The sequence below is a fragment of the Hypanus sabinus genome, chromosome 13 (genome assembly GCF_030144855.1).
Source record: "Hypanus sabinus isolate sHypSab1 chromosome 13, sHypSab1.hap1, whole genome shotgun sequence".
Taxonomy (NCBI): Eukaryota; Metazoa; Chordata; class Chondrichthyes; order Myliobatiformes; family Dasyatidae; genus Hypanus; species Hypanus sabinus.
In genome coordinates, this window is record NC_082718.1 from 88,365,455 (window position 1) to 88,391,561 (window position 26,107).

At 39.7% G+C, this 26,107-nt stretch overlaps 1 protein-coding gene across 1 annotated transcript in view; it reads right to left on the minus strand.

The window, feature by feature from the left end:
• LOC132404081 (cytosolic arginine sensor for mTORC1 subunit 2-like) overlaps positions 1-26,107 on the minus strand; it is a 72,040-nt gene that overhangs the window by 44,806 nt on the left and 1,127 nt on the right. Inside the window, exon 2 of the mRNA XM_059988091.1 lies at positions 8,822-8,892. Coding sequence (XP_059844074.1) covers positions 8,822-8,892 — 71 coding nt within the window. The remainder of the gene's footprint in view (positions 1-8,821; positions 8,893-26,107) is intronic.

Sequence of the window (26,107 nt, forward strand, 5' to 3'; positions counted from 1 at the left end):
TACCATTACAGATTAGTGACTCGGGCAACATTTTCCTGTAACCAAACACACTTAATCTGAAGTGTGTTAATATTAAACAATTTCTTTGACACTAAAATTTAGCGATCAACATGTCAGCACTTAAAATTTTAATGTAATTGAAAAATGTGCATCTTTCTACCTTAACTGTGGCTCCTATCATTACATTTGTGTTTTTTTTTAAATGGCATGTTGAATGAGTGATCATGGTCTTTCATTGACATGATTGTTCTTGATAATTTTCTTCTACAGAAGTGGTTTTCCATTGCCTTCTTCTGAGCAGTGTCTTTACAAGATGGTGATCCCAGCCATTATCAATACTCTTCAGAGATTGTCCGCCTGGTGGCAGTGGTTGCATAACCAGGACTAGTGACATACACCAGCTGCTCACACAACCATCTGCCATCTGCTCCCATGGATTCATGTCACCCTATTCGGGCGGGCTAAGCAGGTGCTACACCTTGCCCAAGGGTGGCCTGCAGACTAGCGGAGGGAAGGAGCGCCTTACACTTCCAATGGTGGAAACGCATCTCCACCCAGTCACCCAATGTTGAATTACAACACGGCACGTAATAAACAAATGACATGTTGAATGAGGAATGAGGAGTAGTGTATAAGAGTAAGGAAGAGTTGATGAGGCTCTATGGGGCACTGGTGAGACCCCATTTGGAATACTGTGTGCAGTTTTGGGCCCCCTATCTTAGAAAGGATGTGCTGATATTGGAGAGAGTTCAGAGAAGATTCACGAGGATGATTCCTGGAATGCAGGGACTAACATACGAGGAGAGTTTATCGGCTCTTGGATTGTCTTCATTAGAGTATAGAAGAATGAGAGGAGATCTCATAGAAACATTTCGAATGTTGAAAGGGTTGGACAGAGTAGATGTGGAAAGGCTGTTTCCCTTGGTGGGTGAGTCCAGGACAAAAGGCCACAGAATTAGAGGGTACCCATTTAAAACAGAGATGAGGAGAATTTTTTTTAGCCAGAGGGTCATGGATTTATGGAATTCGTTGCCACATACAGCTGTGGAGGCCCAATCATTGAGGGTGTTTAAAGAGGAGATTGATAGATATCTAATTAGTCAGGGTATCAAGGGATATGGGGAAAAAGCCGGAAATTGGAACGAGATGGGAGAATAATTTAGCTCATGGCGGAGTGGCAGAGCAGACTCAATGGGCCGAATGGCCTACTTCTGCTCCTTTATTTTGTGATCTTGTGATTCATCTAATAGCTAAATTATAGCATAAAACAGAAACCAAGAACATTTCATAAACACAAGAGATTCTGCAGATGCTGGAAATCCAGGGTAAGATGTCAGATCAATTAGGTCTAAGCATGCCTAAATCCACTATAATGGATTGTATACTGTTCTGCCTTAGTTATCAACACATTTAAGGCAGTGTCAGAGGGCTTTGTTACACATCCAGCTTCTACACTAGAATTTTAAGCACAAAGGCATTTAGGTCAGGGACATTCCAAAGGACACACTACTGTTGAATGTACAGTGCATGAAAGAAATTACCAAATTAATTGTAAAGCAAGATGTCATCGCTTGTCTCAAGCAGAACACATATCCCATAATCAATATATTCTAGTTGATTCCAGTTAGACCATCAGTTAATCGAGGCAGCTGCTTATTGAGAAAACTCTTAAAAGGCAAAAATTTAAATCGAGAAAATAGATGGGATTCCCTTTATTTCAGACACTATGTCGCCTAACTGATGCAGCAGACTGCAGCCAAACAGTCTTTAACTAGCACCAGTAGCATGCATTAGCATCACCATTAGACGGTATGCTGTGATTAGAGCGAAGAGATTTTAAAACAGCATGTTGGGTGTGTTTGTGTTCAAAAAGCAGTGATTTCTGTCACTGATAGTTGGAGAGAAATGAGCAGTAAGAATAGTTAGAACTGCTTTGCTCATTGTGTTTTAAGCATTCAGACTTGGAGATGCCAGAAAAGGCTGGGAGTGAAAATGAAACAATTTCACTACTTCAACAAGTTAGGGACGACAACGAATTGAGGTATCAACAATCATTTTGAATGCTACAATGAAAGCGAAGATTTGAAGTATGCAGTTGTAAATAGAACTATATGAAGCAGTCTATTATCTGCACTAGGTGTCTGTGCTGATTTTGTTCATTATGTACACTGGATGTCTATCGATAACTATTAGGAACTAGCACTGTTTTATAGCACTGTAGTACTAGTCATAGTGTTCTAATCTGTTCCGCATTTCATTTAAATTCATAAGCCGTCACTCAGTTAAACAGAAGTTTATCATTTTTTTAATATACCTTTTTCCCTACTTCCATAAAACGCCACCTAATTGTGGCAGCCAGCTAGACTAAAATGTACTGGTCCAGATGTCCCAATTAACCGGAATCCACATTTCTGGGTTTTGCTATTCACAGTCTAGCTGCAGCTCTTCCTGTATGACAACAGTGACCATGGATAAGAACACAACAAAAAAAAACCCTCACATATTGCATCAATCCTTTAACTCACAGTACTTTTGATACACACACACACACACTGAAATGAGAGGATGAGGCAACCATGTCTGACAAGAGAAGTCAAAAACAAAAGTGAGTGCATTCAGTATAGCAAAACTTAGTGGGATGCTACAGGATTGGAAGGCTTTTGAAAACCAACAGAAGGCAGCTAAAATAGGGAACGAAGATGACATATGAAGCTAAGCAATAATATAAAAGAGGATACCAAAATATTTTTTTCCAAATTACAACAGATTCTAGTTAATTGGGGCAACTATTTGGGACAACTCTTAAAGAACAAAAACTAATTGAGGAAATAGCCAGGATTTCCTTTGTTTATTTGGGTCACATTGCTGCTTAATTGGGACAGAAGGCTGTTGCCACAGATTCTAACTAGTGTTAGTCATGCGCACTTTTGTGGCCGTTAAACACTACACTGTGCTTAAAGTGAATAGTTTTTAAAAATAGCTTCATTTGCAAGTGCTTCTGTTGTTTTGTTTATTTGGGCTGATGTATGCCAAATCAAAAAGCAGTGACATTTGATCATTTTGTTTTGCTTTTAACTTGAAAAGAATTCACACCCTTGTCAAGATGGCACTAAAAGATTTGACACCAATCGAAAAAGAAATTACACGACTGGACCAAATTAAAAGCCATCCACCTAACACCACTCATCGTCGGCTGGCAAAAATAACTGGAGTGCCAAAATTTACAATTACATGCTTGATACTGTATATCTGCGAGATAAACTACAAGAAGAAAGGGCAAGGCACAGGGACAACATGCAGCATCCCAAAAACAAAAGCGTAAATATAGGGATCCAGATGTGGAAGAGGATCTCAATCAATGGTTTTCCATTGTAACGGGGTAAGGTGTACGTGTCATTGGACCAGTATTTAAAAAAACAAGTCAGAGGAACTAACCAAGAAGCCAGTCACAAAGATTTTGTCTCAATGGAAATGTAGGCACCACATTAAATTCAAGGAAGCACATGATGAGAAAGGTAGTGCTGATGTTGTAAGTGTAGAAACATGGAAACCAACAAAACTCCCCGATTTGCTTAAAAAAAATGTTGTTCAGGTGATATCCACAATGCTAATGAAGCAGGTCTTTTTTTTTTTAAAAAAAGGAAATGTGCTAAATGGTTCCCTTAGCTACAATCCAACAACACTCAGGTTCAAAGAAAGCAATGAGTCAATTATCTACACGAGATGTCTGCGCTGATTTTGTTCATTTACAGTCAATCAAAAGAACGTGACAGAGTACACTGAATGAATCCCTCAGTCGTGAAATTTTAGGAACTAATAACAGTTTTATAGTACTGGAGTAGTATTGCTGTGTTCTAATTTTTCTGTATTTCATTTAAATACATAATTTGTTGTCAGAGTTAGTGTGTGAAGGCAGTGTGCACCGTAACCTTGAATGATTGTCTTGAAAGTTTCTTTTGCGATTGCAACACCTATTGGATATTGATAGTGTAAGATGCCGCAGGACTGTTTCCCTTTGGTGGTGAGACAGGTGGTGCGGGAGCTGCGTAGTCTTGGTTGTAGCTCGTTATTTTGAATGTGCTGTGTATGTTTTCCACCTTTGGCCCCAGAGAAACACTGTTGTGTTTGGCTATATCCATGTATGGTTGAATGATAATTAAAACTATTTAATTTTGATTTGTTACTCAGTTAAACGGTAATTTGTCTTTTTTTTTTAAAAATACCTTTCTATGTCCCATGAAACCGATTAATTGGGGTAACCATTTAATTGGGCCAAAATGTACTGATCCCAATGTGTCCAAATTAATCAAAATACACTGTATATAAAGAGTAAAATAAAAGAGGGAAGAGTGGACATGGGACCGCTGGAAAATTATGCTGGAGAGATAGTAATAGAGGACAAGAAAATGGTGGATGAATTGAATTAGTGGGGTTTTTTTCGGTTTTTTTTAAAAAAGGGGAAATCTTGTCTGACAAATTTGTTGGAATTCTTTGAGGAAATAACAGGCAGAATAAACAAAGGGGAGTCAGTGGATGTCGTTTACATGGATTTTCAGAAGGCTTTTGACAAGATGCCACAAATGAGGCTTTTGACTAGAGCCCATGGTATCACAGCAAAGATACTAGCACAGATAGAAGACTGGCTGACTGTCAGAAAGCAAACAGCGGGAATAAAGAAGGCTTTTACAGGTTGCCGGTCAGTGATTCGTGGTGCTTCTCAGGTGCCTGTGTTGGCTCTGCTACTTTTCACACTATATGCCAATGCTCTGGGTGATAGAATTGTTAGCTTTGTGGCCAAGTTTGCAGATGATACAAAGATAAGTGCAGGCCAGGTAGTGTTGCAAAAACAAAGTCTGCAGAAAGACTTGGACAGAGTAAGAGAAAGGTCAAAGGGTGCAGATGAAATACAGCGTAGGGAAGTGTATGGCAGAAGCATTAAAAAGGTATAAACTGGGGAGCAAATTCAGAAAATAGAGCAAAGTGGACTCAAGAGTCCTAGTGTAGGATTCTCTGAAGATTATCTTCCAGGTAAATCGGTAGTAAGGAAAGCAAATGTAAGTCTAGCATTCAGTACCAGAAGACTAGAATAGTACAAAATCGAGGATGTAATGCCGAGGCCTTAAAGCTTTGGTTAGACCACATCTGGAGCTCTGAGGGGAGTTTGCGCACCTTATGCAAGAAAGGGTATGCTGGCATTGGAGATGGCCCAGGGAAGTTTAATGAGAATGATCCCAGGAATTAAATGGTTAAATTATGAGGAGCGTTTGATGGCTCTGGGCCTGTACTCGCTGGAGTTTAGAAGAATAAAGTGGCTCTCATTGACACCTACAGAATACTGAAAGGCCTAGATAGAGTGGATGTGGAGAGGATGCTTCCCATAGTGTAGGGGAGTTTAGGACCAGAGGGTACAGCCTCAAAATGGAAGGACATTCCTTTAGGGCAGAGACAGAGGAATTTCTTTAGCCAGACTGTGGTGAATCTCTGGAATTCATTGCCACAAACAGCTGTGGAGGCCATGCATGTCATTGGGCATATTGAAAAGAGGTGATAGATTCTTAATTAGTAAGGGTGTCATAGGTTACGGGGAGAAGGCGGATGAATGGGGTTGAGAAGGAAACTAAATCAGCCATGATCGAATGGCAGAGCAGTCTCGATGGGCCTAGTTCAGCTCCTGTCTTATGACCTCTCAATAATGGATACTCTGAGATAAACCTCTGAGAAGAAATTAACTTAATCTGTTGATAAGAATATTGTCTTATTGGAGACTTCTGATATAATGATAAAACCTCAAAGCAGTTATCAAATCAAATGCAAATTAGATGCTTTAAAGAGAACATAATGATCACTTAAGCACAGATCTTTGCACAGATTTAATGTGAATGCAGCACACTTTGGAAAGAAATTGAGCGTGAATATTAAATTCCCCAACCATTGAAATTGAAGTTCTTTGCAAAAATATTACTTGGAGTATATCTGTAAAAATAATTCAATAGCTTAATAAATGTCAAATATCGTTCCTAACTTTTTTGGGACTAAGGTGGGGTAAAGAAAACACCAAATTCTAGGTTTGAAAATTAAAACTATCCCAGGGCTATGCAACATAATGAAAAGAAACAGACTAATCAGAAGGCAACCTCTACCTAAAAATAAAATCAGAAGGACTTTATTGAAAGGAAATAAAAAAGCATTTATCTAGTTTTATTATGGAAACCCCATTCCATGGAATCCAGATCTAAAGGAGAAACAACTGTTTAATTATAAACATAAGTAAGTCTGCAAAAGCTGGCAATTCAAACAACACACGCATGCCAGAGGAACTCAGGTCAGGCAACGTCTATGGAAATGAATAAACAGTTGATGTCACAGGCCGAGACCCTTCTTCAGGACTGAGGAGAAACACAGAAACATAGAAACATAGAAAATAGGTGCAGGAGTAGGCCATTCGGCCCTTTGAGCCTGCACCACCATTCAGTATGATCATGGCTGATCATCCAACTCAGAACCCTGTACCTGCTTTCTCTCCATACCCCCTGATCCCTTTAGCCACAAGGGCCATATCTAACTTCCTCTTAAATATAGCCAATGAACCGGCCTCAACTGTTTCCTGTGGCAGAGAATTCCACAGATTCATCACTCTCTGTGTGAAGAAGTTTTTCCTCATCTCGGTCCTAAAAGGCTTCCCCTTTATCCTTAAACTGTGACCCCTCGTTCTGGACTTCCTCAACATCCGGAACAATCTTCCTGCATCTAGCCTGTCCAATCCCTTTAGAATTTTATACATTTCATTAAGATCCCCCCTCAATCTTCTAAATTCCAGTGAGTATAAGCCTAGTCGATCCAGTCTTTCTTCATATGAAAGTCCTGCCAACCCAGGAATCAATCTGGTGAACCTTCTCTGTACTCCCTCTATGGCAAGAATGTCTTTCCTCAGATTAGGGAGCCAAAACTGCATACAATATTCTAGGTGCGGTCTCACCAAGGCCTTGTACAACTGCAGTAGAACCTCCTTGCTCCTGTACTCAAATCTTTTTGCTATGAATGCCATAGGAGGAAGGAAGGAAGATGATAGACAAAAGGTGGGGGAAGGGGAAGGAGGATAGCTAGAAGAAGGAAAGGTAAAGGACTGGAGAGTAAGGAATCTGATAAGAGAGGAGAGTGGACCAGAGAGGAAAGGGGAGGAGGAGGAGACACAGTGATAAAGTGATAGGCAGGTGAGAAGAGGCCAGAGTGGAGATTAGAAGAATAGGGGAGGGAGGAGGGATTTTTTTTCTTAAGCTGGAAGAAGAAATCGATATTCATGCCATCAGGTTGGAGGCTACCCAGACGGAATATAAGGTGTTGCTCCTCCACCCTGAGGGTGACCTCATCGCAGCACAAGAAACGGCCGTGGACCAACATGTTGGAACGTGAAATAGGAACAAAAATGTTTGGCCAGCAAGAAGTTCCACTTTTGGTGGATGGAGCGGAGGTGCTCAACAAAGCGGTTCCCCCAATTTATGGTGTATGTGAATCTGGATCAGGTGTTTGCTATTCAGATTCTACTATGCAATGAGATGGTTTCTAATCCTTCACTTTTCAACTACCTTCCCATAATGTCTCCGATTCCTTTAGATCAGGGGCTCCCAATTTTTTTTAGGCCATGGACCCTTACCATTAACCGAGGGATCCATGGGCCCCAGGTTGGGAACCCCCTACTTTAAATCTATAAATCTGGCTTGAATAGGTTCAATGACAAGTTCAATGCCACAAGGGTCGGGAATTCATCACCTCCTGAATGAAGAAATTCCAGTTCATTTCACTCCAAAATGACCTACCCCTTACTTTGAGGCTTTGTAACTTAGCTGTGGAATTTTCAGCCAGTACACGCATCCTCTGCGGCTCAGTTGCCCATTTTAATGTGATCACCCACTATTGTTCTAAAGAGAATATATACCTCTCCTACGCAAAAGGTCCCACAGCACATCAGTGAGCAACAAGTCCTGTTTTCCTTCTTTAGCCAACAGAATTAAAACTGTTTAAATGATCATTCATTTCCATTGCTGTCGTGAAGCTAGAAACTGCCTGCCAAATGACTGCAATTTCAGAGATGTCAGCCACACGCATGCAACTTGGAGCCGAGGCAGTTGTACAAATACTCATTGTTAAACTGTTACGCAAAAATCATCTGAAGGGCATTTTTAAATGCAGCTGTTAACCCATTTAAGGATTATTAAAACAAGATTCAAAGTACATTTACTAACAAAGCACATATATAATTCTGAGATTCGTCCTCCTGCAGGCAAACACGAAACAAAGAAAGACTACAGAACCCGCTCGGGAAAACTGCCAACAGCCAGTGTGCAAAAAATAACAAATTGCGCAAATGGCATAAAGCGAGCGAACAACACAGAATATCAATCCAGTTTGGTTCAGTACTGCTAGCCAATGAAGGTCACAGGGCCATTCTTCACTGAAGCATCCTAGTCCACATTCATCACCCCAAACTGCTCAAAAACAACAATTTTTTTTAAGTAACCAGGATCCAGTACACATGCCACATGAACCTCAAAAGGTCCCCCTAAAACAAGTTCAGGCTGAAAACATTCAGAAATGCTACAAAGGAAGATCAAGCAAACATTTGACAAAGGCTCATGAGTGTGGTAAAATAGATCACAAGGGGGACAAATTAATCAATATGAATAATGCAATAATGAAGAAATCCATAGCCAAATAGGATAAGAGACCAATTATAATATGCCAGTACTGGTGCAACTATGTTTCAAATGATCCAAGTGAACATTGTAGGCACACATTTATAAACTGAAGGAAAATAGCATTATACCTTTAAATCCCTCTTCATCTAATACCAGTGTGTAGTCATCAGTCATTTCCGTCAGGCTGAAGAACTTACACCTGCAACACCAAAATAAGAGGGAGAGATTAGCACAAAGTGTAAGATGGGCCAAATGACCTGATTCTTCTCCAGTGTCTCATGGTCTTTTAGGAAGAATGGGGTTGAGGGGGCAATTGATCAGCCATGAGCAAATGTCAAACGAGACTCAGAGGGCCGAATTCAGCTCTTACGGTCTAAATGATGCACAGCTTTGACCATATTCCAGCTAGATTATGAAGAAGGAAAAGGTCAGTAATTGTTCAATTTGATGGTATATGTATTATTCCAGTGGCAGGGTGGAGCTGTGTCTCTACCAAAGGAGGTGCAAGGTTCTAGCCTGTAGGTCACCCTTGGGCAAGGTGTAGCACCTGCTTAGACCCCGATCAGGGCGACATTAAGCCATGAAGGTAGGTGGTGCATGGTCATATAATCAGCCAGTGCATCATCACAAGTCCTGGTTATGCGACCACTGAAGCCAATCTCTGAAGAGTGTTGAGGTCACCCGTCTCGTAAAGACACTGCCATTTGCCAAGAACAATCATGGTTAAAGGACATGAACACCCACATCATACAACACAGCCCATGATGATGATGATGAATTATTGATAATGCAATCAGCACCAAAAATCAAACGTGGAGGAACTCAGCAGATCAGGCAACATCCACGGAAATTAGTAAACAGTTGATGTTTTTGGCCAAGACCCTTCTTTAGCACCAAAAGCATTTAGGAATTAAGAAACTGTGGAAAATGAAAAATAAAATTGCAAGAGCTGGAAAACTAAACTAAAAATAGAAAATACTGGAAATATTCAGCAGGTCATCAGGCCACTCTGTGGGCAGGAAAACAGAGTTAATGTTGCAATCTGGATCTTTCGTAGGAAGTGGGAAGTGACAAAGTCGGCTCAATTACCTACAGTGAGAGGGTGATGCACTGATAGGATAAAAGCTGGTTCTCAGGCAGCTCAATTACAATAGACAATAGGTGCAGAAGTAGACCATTCAGCCCTTCGAGCCTGCACCACCATTTTGAGATCATGGCTGATCATCTACTATCAATACCCGGTTCCTGCCTTGTCCCCATATCCCTTGATTCCCCTATGCATAAGATACCTATCTACCTCCTTCTTGAAAGCATCCAGAGAATTGACCTCCACTGCCTTCCGAGGCAGTGCATTCCAGACCCCCACAACTCTCTGGGAGAAGAAGTTTTCCCTTAACTCCGTCCTAAATAAGCTACCCCTTATTCTCAAACCATGCCCTCTGGTACAGGACTCTCCCAGCATCTGGAACATATTTCCTGCCTCTATCTTGTCCAATCCCTTAATAATCTTATATGTTGCAATCAGATCCCCTCTCAATCTCCTTAATTACAGCGTGTACAAGCCCAGTCTCTCTAACCTCTCTGCGTAAGACAGTCCAGACATCCCAGGAATTAACCTTGTGAATCTACACTGCACTTCCTCTACAGCCAGGATGTCCTTCCTTAACCCTGGAGACCAAAACTGTACACAATACGCCAGGTGTGGTCTCACCAGGGCCCTGTACAAATGCAAGAGGATTTCCTTGCTCTTGTACTCAATTCCCTTTGTAATAAAGGCCAACATTCCATTAGCCTTCTTCACTGCCTGCTGCACTTGCTCATTCACCTTCAGTGACTGATGAACAAGGACTCCAAGATCTCTTTGTATTTCTCCTTTACCTAACTCTACACCGTTCAGATAATAATCTGCCTTCCGGTTCTTACTCCCAAAGTGGATAACCTCACACTTATTCACATTAAACACCATCTGCCAAGTATCTGCCCACTCACCCAGCCTATCCAAGTCACCCTGAATTCTCCTAACACCCTCATCACATGTCACACTGCCACCCAGCTTAGTATTGTCAGCAAACTTGTTATTCTCAATGCCTTCATCTAAATTACCTACAGTGAGAGGATGATGCACAGATAGGGTAAAAGCTGGTTCTCTGGGGGGGGGGGGGGGGGAGGAGAGAATAAACTTTAAACTGCTGGTCAAAGAGTGAATTGGAAAATAAAAGCTTTACTTATAAGCTTCCTTACTGAGATTTTAAATATATATATTTTCTGATGTATTGCAGATTATCGCCTGTGTTTTTTTGTTTTTTGTTTTTATTTGAAGAGTCATCTTTTCCTCCTTGTGGTAGAACAACTCAGTCGTTGGTGCAATACATCAGCAGATTTTAATTCTAAACTTATACTCTTGCCTTTAAGAACATTTCATTGCTGTCTAAATAGTTTGAATTGTACAAGGTTGATGTTACGAGAATTAACTGTATAGAAGCTTTTGACTTATTTTACCTACAATTAACCCATCAGAATCAGGTTTAATATCACTGGCGTGTGTCGTGAAATTTGTTGTTAAGCAGCAGCAGTACATTGCAATACACAATAAAAGCTGTAAATTACAGATAATATATATTAAAAAGTTAAATTAAATGAGCAGGGCAAAAAAGAAAAAGTAGTGAGGTCGTGTTCAGGGGTTCAACATCCATTTAGGAATCGGATGGTAGAGGAGAAGTAGCTGTTCCTATATCACTGAGTGTGTGCCTTCAGGCTTCTGTACCTCCTTCCTCATGGTAGCAATGAGAAGGTGGCATGTCCTGGGTGATGGACGCCACCTTTTAGGGACGTTGCTCCTTGAAGATGTCCTGGATGCTGGGGAGGCCAGTGCCCATGATGGGGCTAACTGAGCTCACAAGTTTCTGTAGCTTATTTTGATCCCGTGCAGTGGCCCCTCCATTACAGATGGCTGATGCAGCCAGTTAGAATGTTCAGCGTGCAACATCTGTAGAAATTTGCAAATGTCTTTTGTGACTCCCAACTCTCCTCGATTAACACTCCTAATGAAATATAGCTGCTGTCATGCCTTCTTTATAACTGCAATGGACCTTCCCAGATAAGTTTTATATTGTGTTTTATTACACATGCTGACTTTTATTAACTTATTGTGATACAGCATGGAGCAGGCTCTACCAGGCTTAGCAACCCCTGATTTAACGATAGCCTAATGACAAGACAATTTACAATGACCAATTAACCTACCAACTGGTACATCTTTGGAGTCTGAAGGAAATCCACGTGGTCACGGTACAAACTCCTTACAGGCAACGGCTGGGACTGAAGCCAGGTCACTCGTACTGTAAAGTGCCACGCTGACCACTTTGCCGCCCCACGTGACTTTTCAGCTTCACTATTTAAGGCTGGGTGGCAAAATAAAGATGAAGTGATGCGGTTTCTCTCCTTGTGAATTGTTTAAAAAAAACAGTATCACCGCTATTATCTGATTAAATAAGAGTCCACCTACAAAATGGATCAGAGTTCCTCCACTGTATCGCAATAAATTGGCCCTAAACTATTCTAAATGGTCTTCAACTAACATTATAGAGTGGTCCATACCTTTCTGAAGTAATCTGTAGACCAGCTCGAATGAACTGAGCTGTCCCTCCTAAAATGGTGCTCTTGATGTTTGGGCTCTGCAGTTCTGGCAAACTTAAGGTGCAATAGGTGCATTTAATGTCAGGGAAATATATGCAATACACAACCTGAAATTCTGGTACACCTGCTCATTAATGCAAATATCTCATCAGCCACTCAAATCATAAAAGCATGCAGAGGTGTTCAAGTTCAATTGATGTTCAGAGCAAATATCAGAATGGGAAGAAGTGACTGACCGTAACTGTTAGTGCCAGACGGAGTGGTTTGAGTATCTCAGAAACTGCTCATTTCCTGGAAATTTCACACACAAACAGAGAAAGTTAAAAAAAAATCCTGTGAAAAACAGTTCGGTGGGTGAAGATGCCTTGTTAATGAGAGGCATTGGAGAATGGCCAAACTGGTTCAAGCTGACAGGAAGGAGACAGTAGTTCAAATAACCACGTGTTCTAACAGTGGTGTGCAGGAGAGTGCCCCTGAATGCACAACATGTCGAACCTTCAAGTGGATGGACTACAGCAGCAGAAGACCATGGACATACACTCAGCAGCCACTTTAATTAGGTACAGGAGGTCCTAACAAAGAGGCTACTGTGTATGTATATATCACACACTCACACACACTCTATACTGGCTAACTCGCCCACATCTTTGTTCATTCCAAGACAAACCATAGCTACAGCATTCTAATTCCTATTTAAACATATTGCCTTAAATCCTCTTACTTCACAGTTCTTTGGATAATTACTTTATGATCTGACAAAGCAACACCAGTTTATGGACAGTTTGCAGCAATATTGCAAACACATTCCTATCTGAATCTATCTAACTTTTCAATATTTCAAAACCAGCTCCATTCACATTGTCCTCATTGCAAGGACATCACCCTCTACCGTAAAGCAAGATTCAAGATCGTTTATCATCAAAGAATGCATAAATGGTACAACCTTGAGGTTTGTTTTCTCACAGGTAGCCACAAAGAAAACCCAAAAGAACCTATTAAAGACAAAAAGACCAACATTCAATGTGCAAGAGAAAGAAAAAAAACATGCAAACAGTGGAAGCGAACAACAGCATTCTGAACCAAAATGGAGTCCTCAGATCTGAACCCCAGAGTAGGCCCAAAGTCTCATTGATCGGTTCATTGTATTTCCAAACACAGAGCACAGCAGCCAAAGCGGTCTTCATTGTCTCACCATCATGGAGAGAGGAGTGACAATCACGGAGAGCAAGTGAAATCAGCTCTTGTCCTGACTGATACCGTCTTTTCAGCTCTTTCTGGGCCAGCGTTTGAATGGACTCAACAATTGAATAGCGAATGGCTCCGCACCCTGGAGAGAGGAGAGAAGATCGCAGACAGCAAGTAAAATCGGCTCTTGCATCCGATCTGGGCCAGCGTTTAAGTGGTCTGAACAGAGAATTGGACCTTGCACTAGATCCAGGTGCAGTGAAAGGCTCCAGGCCTAGACCACGCCATCCAATGACTGGCTCTGGATCCAAATTCCGTCGCCCAGCCCAAAGACGCTCTCAAGCTCCTCAGATCAGCTCGGTGGCCAGAGCGATTCAATCTCACACCCGGGCCCATTGAAGGAACATCAGAACTCCATCTGCAACAGCCCATGAACTTGCCTCGCCAGCGCTCACCCTTTCACTGTTTGCTGTAATATCACAAGGTATTTTTAGTGGTATTTGTGGTAACTTTTACATAAAAACAATTAATAAAGCATCAGGAATGTTCTGTCTGGATGGAACACAAGCAAAAGGTTTTTACTGTTTTTCATCACCATAAATAGGAGCAATAATTAAGCCATTCAGCTCATCAAGTCTGGTCTGCCATCTCATCATAGCTGATTTATTATTCCTCTCAACCCCATTCTCCTGCCTTCTCCCCATAACCTTTGATGCCCTGACTTATCAAGAACCTATCAACGTCCGCTTTAAATATACCCAATGACTTGGCCTCCACAGTTGTCCATGGCAATGAATTCCACAAATTCACTACCCTCTGGCTAAAGAAATTCCTCATCTCTTCTAAATAGACTTTTCTCTATTCTGAGAGTGTGCCCTCTCGTCCAAGACTTACCCACTGTAAGAAACACCCTCCCTATATCTACTCAATCTGAGTCTTTCAATATTCGATAGGTTTCAATTAGATCTCCCCCTCTCCATTCTTCTAAACTCCAGCAAGTACAAGCACACAGACATGAAATGCTCCTAGATATTAACCCTTTCATTCCTGGGATCATTCTCATAAACCTACTCTGGATACTCACAATGCCAGCACACCTTCTTAGAAAAGGGGTCCAAAACTGCTTACAGTACTTTATTTGCAGTCTGACCAACAAAGCCTTCACATCACATCCTTGCTTTTATATTCTAGTCCTCATAAAATGAATACTAACATTGCATTTGCCTTCCTTACCACCGACTCAACCATTTCCTAAAGTTAACCTTTAGGAAATGCTGCACAAGGACTCCCGAATCCCTTTGCATCTGATATTTGAATTTTCTCCCCACTTTGAAAATAGTCTATGCCTTTATTCCTTCTACCAAAGTGCATGTCTATACATTTCCCTGCACTATATTCTATCTGCCACTTCCTTGCCCGTTCCCCAATCTGTCTGAGCCCTTTTACAGAATCCTTGCTTCCTCAACACTACCTGCCCCTCTACCTTTGTATCATCCACCAAGCCATCAATTCCACCATCTAAATCACTGACATATAATATAAAAATAAGCAATTCTAAAACTGGCCGCTGAGGAACACCACGAGTCACCAGCAGCCAACCAAAAAAGGCCTCTTTATTCCAACTCTATTGCCTCCTGCCAGTCTTCTGCCCATGAAGATGAACCTCCCCTGTAATACCATGGACTCTATCTTCTTAAGCAGCCTCATGTGCAACACCTCAAAGGCCTTTGAAAATTCAAGTAAACAACATCATTGACTGTCCTTCATCTAATCTGTCTGTTATTTCCTCAGAGAATTCCAAAAGATTTATCAGGCAAGATTTTCCACTTCAGAAAAGGGGTCCATGCTGACTTTGGACCACATTGTCATGTGTCTCCAAGTACCCTGAAATTTCATCCTTAACAATGGACTTCAACATCTTCACTGAAATCAGGCTAACTGACCTATAATTTACTTCTTATTTCCCAGCCTCCCTCCCTTCTTAAAGAGTGGAGTGACATTTGCAATTTTCCAGTCCTCTGAACCCATTCCATAATCTAATGATTCTTGAAAGATCACTACTAATGCCTCCACAATCACTTCACCCCAGGGTTCTGAAAGTGGTAGCTATCAGGTCCAGGTGACACATCCATCTTCAGTCCTTTCAGCTTCCCAAGGATCTTCTCCTTAGCAATAGCAACTACACTCACTTCTGGCCCGATACTCTCGACTTGCTAGCATACTGCTCGAGTATTCCTTGGTGAAGACTGTTACAGAATACTTAAGTTCATCCTCCATTACTACTCCTTCAGCGTTATAAACACTCTCTTTTATTCTTTATATAGCTAGAGACAAACTTCTGATATCCTCTTATATTATTGGCTAACTTGCTTTCATATTTCATCTCTTCTCTCTTTATGGCTTTTTAGTTGCCTTCTGTTGGTTTTTAAATGCTTTCCAGTAATTTTTGCTACATTATATGCCCTCTCTTTTGCTTTTATGCTGTCTTTAACTTCCCGTCAACCACTGTTGCCTCATCCACCCTTTAAAATACTTCATCATTGGGATGTATCTATCCTAAACCTTCCAAATTGCCCTCAGAAACTCCAGCCATTGCTGTTCTGCCATTATCCCCTCTAGTGTCCTCCTCCAATCAACTTTGGTCTGCATATTGAAATCCCCCATGACTATCGTAACATTGCCCTTTTTACTAGCCATTTCTATCTCCCATTGTAATTTGTATCCCACATCCTGGCTACTATTTGGAGGCCTGTATACAACTCCCAAAAGGGTCTTCTTACCCTTGCAGTTTCTCGACTCTACATCTTCTAATCCTATTTCATTTCCTTCTAAGAATTTGATTCATTTTTTACAAATAGAGCCACCACACCCCTAGGCCTACTTGCTTGTCCTTTCAATACAATGCGCATCCTTGGATGTTAAGCTCAAAACTGAGATCTTCTTTCAGACATGACTCAGTGATGCCCACGACATACCTTGCAACCTCTCACTGCAATATCTACCTTATTCTGTATACCGTGTATATTCAAATATAACACCCTCTGTCCTTTATTCATCACCCTTTAAGATTTTGCCCCCATGTTACACTAACTCATCACACTGACTGCAATTTTGCCCTATCTGAACGCCCTTCCTGACAGTCTCACTGCATGCTACGTCTAGTTGTAAACCAACTGCCCCATCCTCAGTCCTATTCCCATCCCTTGAAACATTAGTTTAAACCCTCCCCAACAGCTCCAGCAAACATGCCTACAAGGATAGTGGTCCCCCACGGGTATAGGTGTAATCTGTCCTTTTGTACAGGTCATACCTTCCCCAGGAGGTGATCTCAATGATTCGTAAATCAGAAATCCTGTCCCTTGCACCAATTCCTCATGACAATAATAAACTGATATTTGCCCAAACTAGAAATAATCAATATTCACTGACATTTTCAGGTTTCCTGGCTTGGATTATTATTTCTACCATCTCATACTCTAGATACGGACTATTTACATTTACTTCCTGGCCCAAGTAAATTACTTCCTTCTGCACAAAAGAGATATTGATTTTTCTCAAACTTGCCATTGTGCTGATGGGCCCTTCTAAATATTGTGGCCATTGCTATTAGGATACCATCTGTCTACGCAAACAATGAACAGCTCCCCGCAGTGTCCTATCAAGGGTTGCCAGAGCATTTCTCATAAGGACTTCATAAAAGTGCACAAATACAAAATGTTCGAGGGAATAATTGTTAGATACAGTTGATCAGTTGCATCTAGATTCTTAGCTTGCACCCAGCTGAATAAATACAACTTTATGAAGATCTTGGCCTACAGATCTGAAAAATGGCCAGAGAGTATAGTTTATCATCCGAAGTTCGGTTATGGTCAGTATAAAATTTCCATAGCACAAGTAACTCTCCCCTGCTTTAGGCACTACAACAGTGGATGTCACCAATCATGGGGCATTGTCTACCACATTGTTAGGTTTGTTTGCTTTGCCTTCACACACACCTTCTGTATAGCAACAGGTCATGTATAAATTCACTGATGACAGCGCTGTTGTTGATGGAATCTCAAATGACGACAAGGAGGCACACAAGGGCAAGGTACCTGCAGATCAGCTGGTTGAGTGGTGTCACAACAATCTCAAACCCAACAGCAGCAAGACCAAGGAATTAACTGTGGATTTCAGAAAGTCGAGGGAACACCCACCAATCCTCACTGTGGGGTCAAGCTTCAAGCTGCTGATTGTCAACACCTCACAGGACCAATCTGCAATGATGAAGAAATCACGTCAGCAGCTTTACTTCATTCAGATTTTGAAAAGATTCTGCATTTCACCAAAGATTCACAAATTTCTAAAGGTGTACAGTGGAGAGCATTCTAAATGCTTGTATCACAGCCTGGCCTGGGGGCTCTAATGCACAAGAATGCAAAAGGCTGCAGAGCACTGTAGTCTCAGCCAGCTTCATTATCGGTAAAACCCACTCCACCATCAAGAACATCTTTAAGAGGTGATGCCTCAAGAAGGTGGCGTTCATTACTAAGGACCCTTAACATCTGGAACGCATGCTGATTCCAGCCAATTCTTCTTCAGCTTGAATTTTAGTTTTGGATCCATCCGTTCCTGTCCTCACTCTGACATCTTGAAGTAATCTCCTGAATTTCTTGGATAAACAGATGTGGTCTATTTGTTTCTCTTATGTGATCAAGTGACACCCAGGTGTTCTTGGGAGTTCTTTTGTGGGGAAAGCGACGGCGTCTCAGAGGGCCATGTTATTCAACACACACATTAGCAAAGAGCTCTCTGTTCTCATTCATCATACCCAGTCAGTGTGTTCCCATCACACCTTTGTAACCAATGTCATCTGATCCTAATTTTGCATTGAAGTCTCCCATGAAAATGTTAACATATCTCTCAGGAAACACTCCTAGGATGTTCTGGAGTCTGTTGCAGAAAGCATCCTTGATTTCGTTGTCACTGTCAATAGATAGTGCATGACACTGTACAACACTGAACGATCTTTTTCTTCTTTGTTCTACTGGATGCTGAGATGATGTGGGGACCATAGGCCTCTCATCCTATCAATACTTTCTGTACTACGTTTGATAACACGAGTGCCACTCCTTGTGCATGTGGTGCATCGTCTTCCTCATGCCCGGAATAAAGCAGTAGCTCCCCTGTCATCAGCCACTTCTACCCAGACTGTGTCCATCTTGTCTCACTGATGCGGAGCAGGCTCAGATTGATGATTTTCCCATTTCGGCCACCACTTGTGTGCTCTTTACTTTCCATGTTCCAATGGTGGTGAATTGGATGATTGGCCCTGTGGCTTCCACAGACTTGTGGCTTTCCCCACAACTTCATACGCCCTCTAGGCAAAGATCCCTCGTCTCCCAGAGGCAAGGTCTTTGGAGCTTCTGTAGGGGTTTCTGTAGCTCTTGGTTTCTACAGGATGTGGTTGCTAGCCCCATGCCCAACCCTCCTTTCGCAGCTGTCCATGGCGGAGTTCACAAATAAAAAGGACCCAGACTACCCATTACTATTGACTACCATTGAAAAAAAAATTCCTAAATGAATATATGTTGATAATGGGTGGAGATTTCAATTGTTGTTTGAATCCTTTGATGGATAGATCTAAACCTATTCGAACTCTTCCGAATAGATCAGCTTTACTTATTAACTCTTTTATGGTCGATTCAGGAATTACTGAAATATGGCGGTTTTTGAACCCTAAAGATAAAGAATTTTTGTTTTTTTCACATGTATATCATAGTTATTCTAGAATTGATTATTTTCTTATTGATCATCGTTTATTAGCAGATGTTATTGACTGTAAATATGATTCTATTGCTATTTCGGATCATGCACCTTTGAAGTTATCTATCAAGATCTTGGACTCTTTCATTAATACTAGATCTTGGAGACCCAACGCTACTTTGCTTCAAGATCCAGAATTTATTACCTTCATAAAACAGCAAATTGACATTTTTTTCGACAAACTATACTGAAGAAATTGACAGAGGAATACTTTGGGACTCTTTCAAGGCTTTTATCCGTGGACAAATTATCTCATATTCTGCTGGTAAAAGAAAACAAAGATATTTAGATATAGCTTTATTGGTGGATAAAATTAAAGAAATTGATAAGATTTATTCCGTTACTCCTACCAAGGAACTTTATAAGAAGAGAGTTGAACTGCAAATGGAACATAGCTTACTGTTATCTTCTTCAATTGAGAATCAATTAATTAGGACCAGGGCTCAATTTTATATCCATAGTGATCGAACTGGTAAATTGTTAGCTAATCAATTAAAAGCTATTTCGACTAAGCGACAAATTATTAAAATTTGTAAACAAGATGGTAATCTGACTATGGATCATAAAGAAATTAATAATACCTTCCAAGATTTTTATAAATCTTTATATCAATCAGAATTTGATGGTGATCTGTCTATGATGGATAATTTTTTTAACAATTTGAATATTCCCAAATTGACAGATGAAGATCGAAGTTTATTTGATGCTCCTATTTCTATGGCTGAGGTAGGAGAGGCTATTTCATCGATGAATTCAGGGAAAGCTCCTGGCCCTGATGGTTATATTATAGAATTTTTAAAAACTTTTTCTTCTTTGCTTTCCCCTTGGTTATGTGAAATTTTTAATGATGCATTTATTAAGAAGAGACTACCCCAGTCCTTTTATGAAGCTACTATCTCTTTAATTCTTAAAAAAGATAAAGACCCTACTTTATGTGCATCTTATCGCCCTATATCGTTATTAAATGTAGACTCTAAGATTCTTACAAAAATTTTAGCTCTTTGGTTAGAAAAGGTACTATCACAGATTATTTCAGGAGATCAAACTGGTTTCATTAGGAACCAATACTCCTTTTTTAATATTAGAAAATTAATTAATATAATTTACACTTCCTCACTCACAACCCCAGAATGTGTTATTTCATTAGATGCTGAAAAAGCTTTTGATAGAGTTGAATGGACATACTTATTTAATGCCTTGAAGAATTTTAATTTTAGTTCTAATTTTATATCATGGATTAAATTAATATATTATAAACCTGTTGCTTCTGTTCTTACGAATAATTACAGATCCTCTTTTTTTCAATTATCTCGTGGTACGAGACAAGGTTGTCCCCTAAGTCCTTTATTATTTAATATTGCATTAGAACCTTTAGCTATTGCTATTCGTGAATCCCCTAATATTTCTGGTATTACCCGTAATGAGAAATTATACAAGCTATCGCTCTATGCTGATGACTTGTTGTTATATATTTCTGATCCTGATAATTCTATTCCCGCTATTCTATCCTTGTTGGCTCAATTTGGTAGTTTTTCTGGTTACAAATTAAATTTGGATAAGAGTGAACTTTTTCCTTTAAATGCACAAACTTTACTGAACGACAGGATACCATTTAAAATTGTTACTGATAATTTTATTTATTTAGGTATAAAAATTACCAAGAAATATAAAGATTTATTCAGATTGAATTTTTTACCTATGCTTCATCAAATTCAACAACTTACTACTAGATGGTCTCCTTTATCCTTATCATTGGTTGGTCGGATCAATGCTGTTAAAATGATGATTTTACCGAAATTTTTATATTTATTTCAAGCCTTACCAATTTTTATTCCTAAGTCTTTTTTTGATAGCGTTGATTCAAAAATTTCCTCATTTGTGTGGCAAAATAAAAACCCCAGATTAAGTAAAAGACAGTTACAGAAATCTAAAAAAGATGGTGGTTTAGCTTTACCCAATTTTAGATTTTACTATTGGGCAAATAATATTCAGAATTTATTATACTGGAAATTAGATTTAGATTTACCATTGTGCCCACAGTGTGTAAATTTAGAATGCAACGCTACACAAGGATATTCTTTATTTTCTGTTCTTGGCTCTTCTCTCCCTGTTGACTTAACTAAACTTAATGAACAGATATCTAACCCTATTGTCAAACATACATTACGAATTTGGTTTCAATTTCGTAAATTTTTTACTCTAAAAAACTTTGTTCTCGATAGCCCTATCTTACTTAATTTTTTCTTTAAACCCTCTTTAACAGATCAAGCTTTTAGTATATGGAAAAGGAAAGGTATAATATGTTTTCGTGATCTTTTTTCTGAAGGTGGTTTGATGTCTTTTGATCAACTTTCTAACAAATTTAAATTACCTAAATCTAATTTTTTTTTTAGATACTTACAAATTAGAAACTTTTTATATAAAGTTTTACCATCCTTCCCTAATTCAACTTTGATAGATTTTTCAGATATGATTTTTACTTTAAATCCCTGTCAGAAGAGATTAGTGGCTCTTATTTATAATATGATTATGAAGATACAACCAGAGATATCAGGTAGAATTAAACAGGAATGGGAAAAAGAACTTCAATACAATATTTCAACGGAAAAATGGGAAAAGATTTTACAAATGGTTAATTCGTCTTCTATATGTGCTAAACATGCTTTAATACAATTTAAGGTTGTACATAGAGCTCATATGTCTAAAGATAAGCTTGCTCGGTTTTATTCTCATGTTAATCCTCAATGTGACGGATGTCATTTAGATGTGGCTTCATTGACCCACATGTTTTGGTCATGTCCTACTTTACATAATTATTGGAAGGACATATTTGCTACCATTTCCTCAATTTGGAATATTGATTTACAACCTCATTTTATCACTGCAATTTTTGGTATTCCAAATGAAGATGATAGTCGATTTTCTCCTCCAATTAGACGAATGATTGCCTTTGTAACATTAATGGCCAGGAGATCTATATTACAAAATTGGAAAGAAGTAAATCCTCCTACCACATTTCAATGGTTCTCTCAAACTATTTCTTGCTTAAGTTTAGAAAAAATTAGAAGTACTATTTTTGATTCATCAATTAAATTTGAAGAAACTTGGGGACCGTTCATTCGACACTTTCATATGAATTAATTTGACTTCTTCCAGACCTTTACTCTTATTATTCTTGTTCTGGTGTGGAGTTCCGGAGTTTTTTGACACTATCATATACTTATAAACTATTATTATTGCCCATGTTAGTTTAGGTTTAGTTTTTTTTAATTATTTCTTTAAATATACATTTTTTCTTATATTTTACATTTTTTTCTTTTTTTTGATGATTATTTTTAATCGTTTCATGTATAATCTATATAGATTAGATTGATATTATATGATCATTTTTCGCCAATAGTTTAATAAGATATTGTTATCTTGTTACCAACTCAATTTTAAATCTATTGTATTCATAACATATGTAATATTATTATGTTATGTTTTTTTTAAATTAATAAAAAGATTGAAAAAGAAAAAAGAAAAAAAAATTCCATCGGCCAAGTGGCCGATTGAAGAGAAACCTAAACTTGATTATAATTTTCCTTCAAAAGTCCAAGCAGCTATTTGTCCCCCATTCCTAATTTGAAGATATTTTTACATTAACTGCCTTCCAAGTGATGATAATCATCAAAGGATTCCCTCAGAATGTATGCTTTTAGACACGCATTAAAGAGAAGGCACAACATCCAACCATTCAACACAAAATGGACAATGCAATATTTCCAGTACAGTATTTCACTTATCAGATTTGCAACCCATAGCACAGCCAAGCTTAAAATTAATCAGTTACACGAAAAGAGCTCCTCTACAAAGACTTGCTATCTACCCCCAAAGAAGTTTGGTGCAGTGGTTATACCGCTAAAGGAGTAATCCAGATGATTGGACAAACAGTCCAAAGATCAGAGTTCAAATTCACTCTTCAATTGCAGAGACCAGATAAATCTAATCGCAGGAAGATGGACCAAAGAGTTTGGTCAAACAGGGTGGGTTATGGCCCATAAAGAGCATAAACACCAGTAATAACCAGCTAAACCAATAACCAGTCCTGTCAAACTCAAAATTAAAGTGAGATGCTAATGTTCTATTTAAGCACCAATGACCCATCATCTTATTTTATTGCAATTTGAAGAGCCCAGGGTCCACAAGTGAGCCATCACCATTGTCCATATAAGTTGTTTTTAACTTGCTTTTGTAGACTTCAGCAAGGGGAATAGTCACCAGTCCTCATTGAGGGATCAGACACAGAAAGGGTGAACAGTTTCAAGTTCCTGGGTAATCAATGTCTCTGAAGATCTATCCTGGGCCCAACATAATGATGCAATTACAAAGAAGGCACAATAGCAGCTATATTTCATTAGGATGTTGTGGAGACTTGGTATGCCACACAAGACTCTAACAAATTTCTACAGACATACTGAAGCATTCTAACAGGTTGTACCACCTTCTAATATGAAGGGGCCATTGCAGAGGATCAGAAAAAGCTGCAGAGGTTTGTAAACTCATCAAGCTCCATCGTGGGTACTAGCCTCCCTGGCATCAGGACATCTTCAAAAAGTGAAGGTTCAATCATTAAGGCAGCATTCAACATGAAGGACCCCCATCACCCAGGACACGCTCTCTTCTTAGCACTACTATCAAAGAGGAGGTACAGGAGCCTGAAGACATACACAGTTAGTTGTGCAGGTACAGAAAGCAATTAGGAAAGATAAAAGAATGTCATTGTTCATTTCATATTTGACATAGGAAGCCATTTGGCCCATTGAGTCTATGCCACCCCATCAGTTTCATTCGCCTAATTGCAATCTGGTTTCTCTTTCTCACGTGCCAATTAACTCTTCCAATTCTCCAATAGCTAAATAACCTACCAACCAGCAGATATTTTAGATATAAACACCCAGGAGAAACTCATGCAGACAGAGCAAGCACGTGCCAGCTCAACAGACTTGAATTCAATCTGTATGAAGGAGCTGAGACAAAGCAGTTCTCACACCATGATAAGCAGATTTGAAGACCAAAGTTGGAAGGTTAGTCTTCAGTAACAGAGCAATGGTGAGACTACATCTGAAGTACTATGTATTAGTCTCCTTTTTGAAGGAAGGATGTAATGTGTTATAAGTTCAAAAGATTAACTAGACTGCTCTGGAATACATGGGTTATTTTTAAGGTAAAGGCTGGACAGAACCCCCAGCCAAGAGGGGATATGACTGAAGCAGAGTGGATGTGGAAATGCAGCTTTGCCCTACGGAAGAATCAAGAAACTTGCCTCAGTTGTTAATCTCAGAGGACAAGGCTCAGAGGTCAAATACTAAAGGACACAACATCTGAAAGTAGAGTCTGTTGAGCAAGGTGAAACAATACCAGGGATGGGCAGGAATACTAGAAACTGAATTAAGCTATTTGGCCCAGAGTCTGCTCCAGCATTTCATCATGGCTGATCCAATGTTCCTCTCAGCCTGTTCTTCTCCCCCGTATCCCTTCATGCCCTGACCAATCAAGAATCTATCATCCTCTGCCTTTCAAATCATGAAATTATTTGTGAACTTTCTTTGAACCCTCTCCAATTTCAGTATATCCTTTCTAAGATAAGGGGCCCAAAACTGTTCACAGTACTCCAACTGACGCCTCACCAGTGCTTTATAAAGCTTCAACATCACATCTTGCTTTTATATTCTAGTCCTCTTGAAATGAATGCTAACATTGCATTTGCCTTGCTCACCAAAGACTATACCTGCAAATTAACCTTTAGGGAATCCTGCACAAGGACTCCAAAGTCCCGTTGCACCACCATTTTGTTGGATTTTCTCTCCATTCAGAAAATAGTCAACCCTTTCATTTCTCCTACCAAAGTGCAGGACCTTACACTTTCCGACACTGTATTCCATTTGGCATTTCTTTGGCCATCCTCCTAATCTAAGTCCTTCTATAGCCTCTCTACTTCCTCAAAACTACCTGCCTCTCCACCCATCTTCATATCATTGCAAACTTTGCAACAAAGCCATCATCCAAATCATTGACATGTAACGTAAAAAGTATCAGCCCCAACACAGACCCCTGTGAAACCCCACTAGCCAACAGCAGCCAACCAGAAAAGGCTCCCTTCATTCCCACTCTTTGCCTCCTACCAATCAGCCACTGCTTTATTCATGCTAGAATCTTTCCAGCAATACCATGGCCTCATAGCTTGTTAAGCAGCCTCATGTGTGGCACCTTATCAAGGGCCTTCTGAAAATCCAAGTACACAACATCAACAAATTCTGTGTCTGCCCTGCTTATTATTTCTTCAAATAAACTTCTTTATAATATGGGATATATTATAATCAGATCAGTCATAACCTGACTGCATTCTTAAGGGGATGAGTGTTCTGCTCTTGTCCGTAAGACACAGGAGCAGAATTAGGCCATTCAGCCCATCGAGTCTGTTCTGCCATACCATCATGGCTGACTCTCAACCCCATTCTCCTGCCTGTAACTTTTGATACCCTTATTAATCAAGAGCTTAGCAACCTCCACTTTAAATATACTCAATACTGCTACAGCCATTTGTAGCAGTGAATTGAGTACGTGAAAAAATGTTTTGTGAAATACCAACTACAGATTTATTTCCCCAAAGCTTTTGGCACAGATTACGACTTGGGGGGTGTCTTACAAATTGCCTTTCTTTCCCACACAAAAGATGAATGGCAATACTCCATACCTTTGGCCAACTGCAGCCCACAGGCCATCTGGGAGGCAAACTAAACCTACCA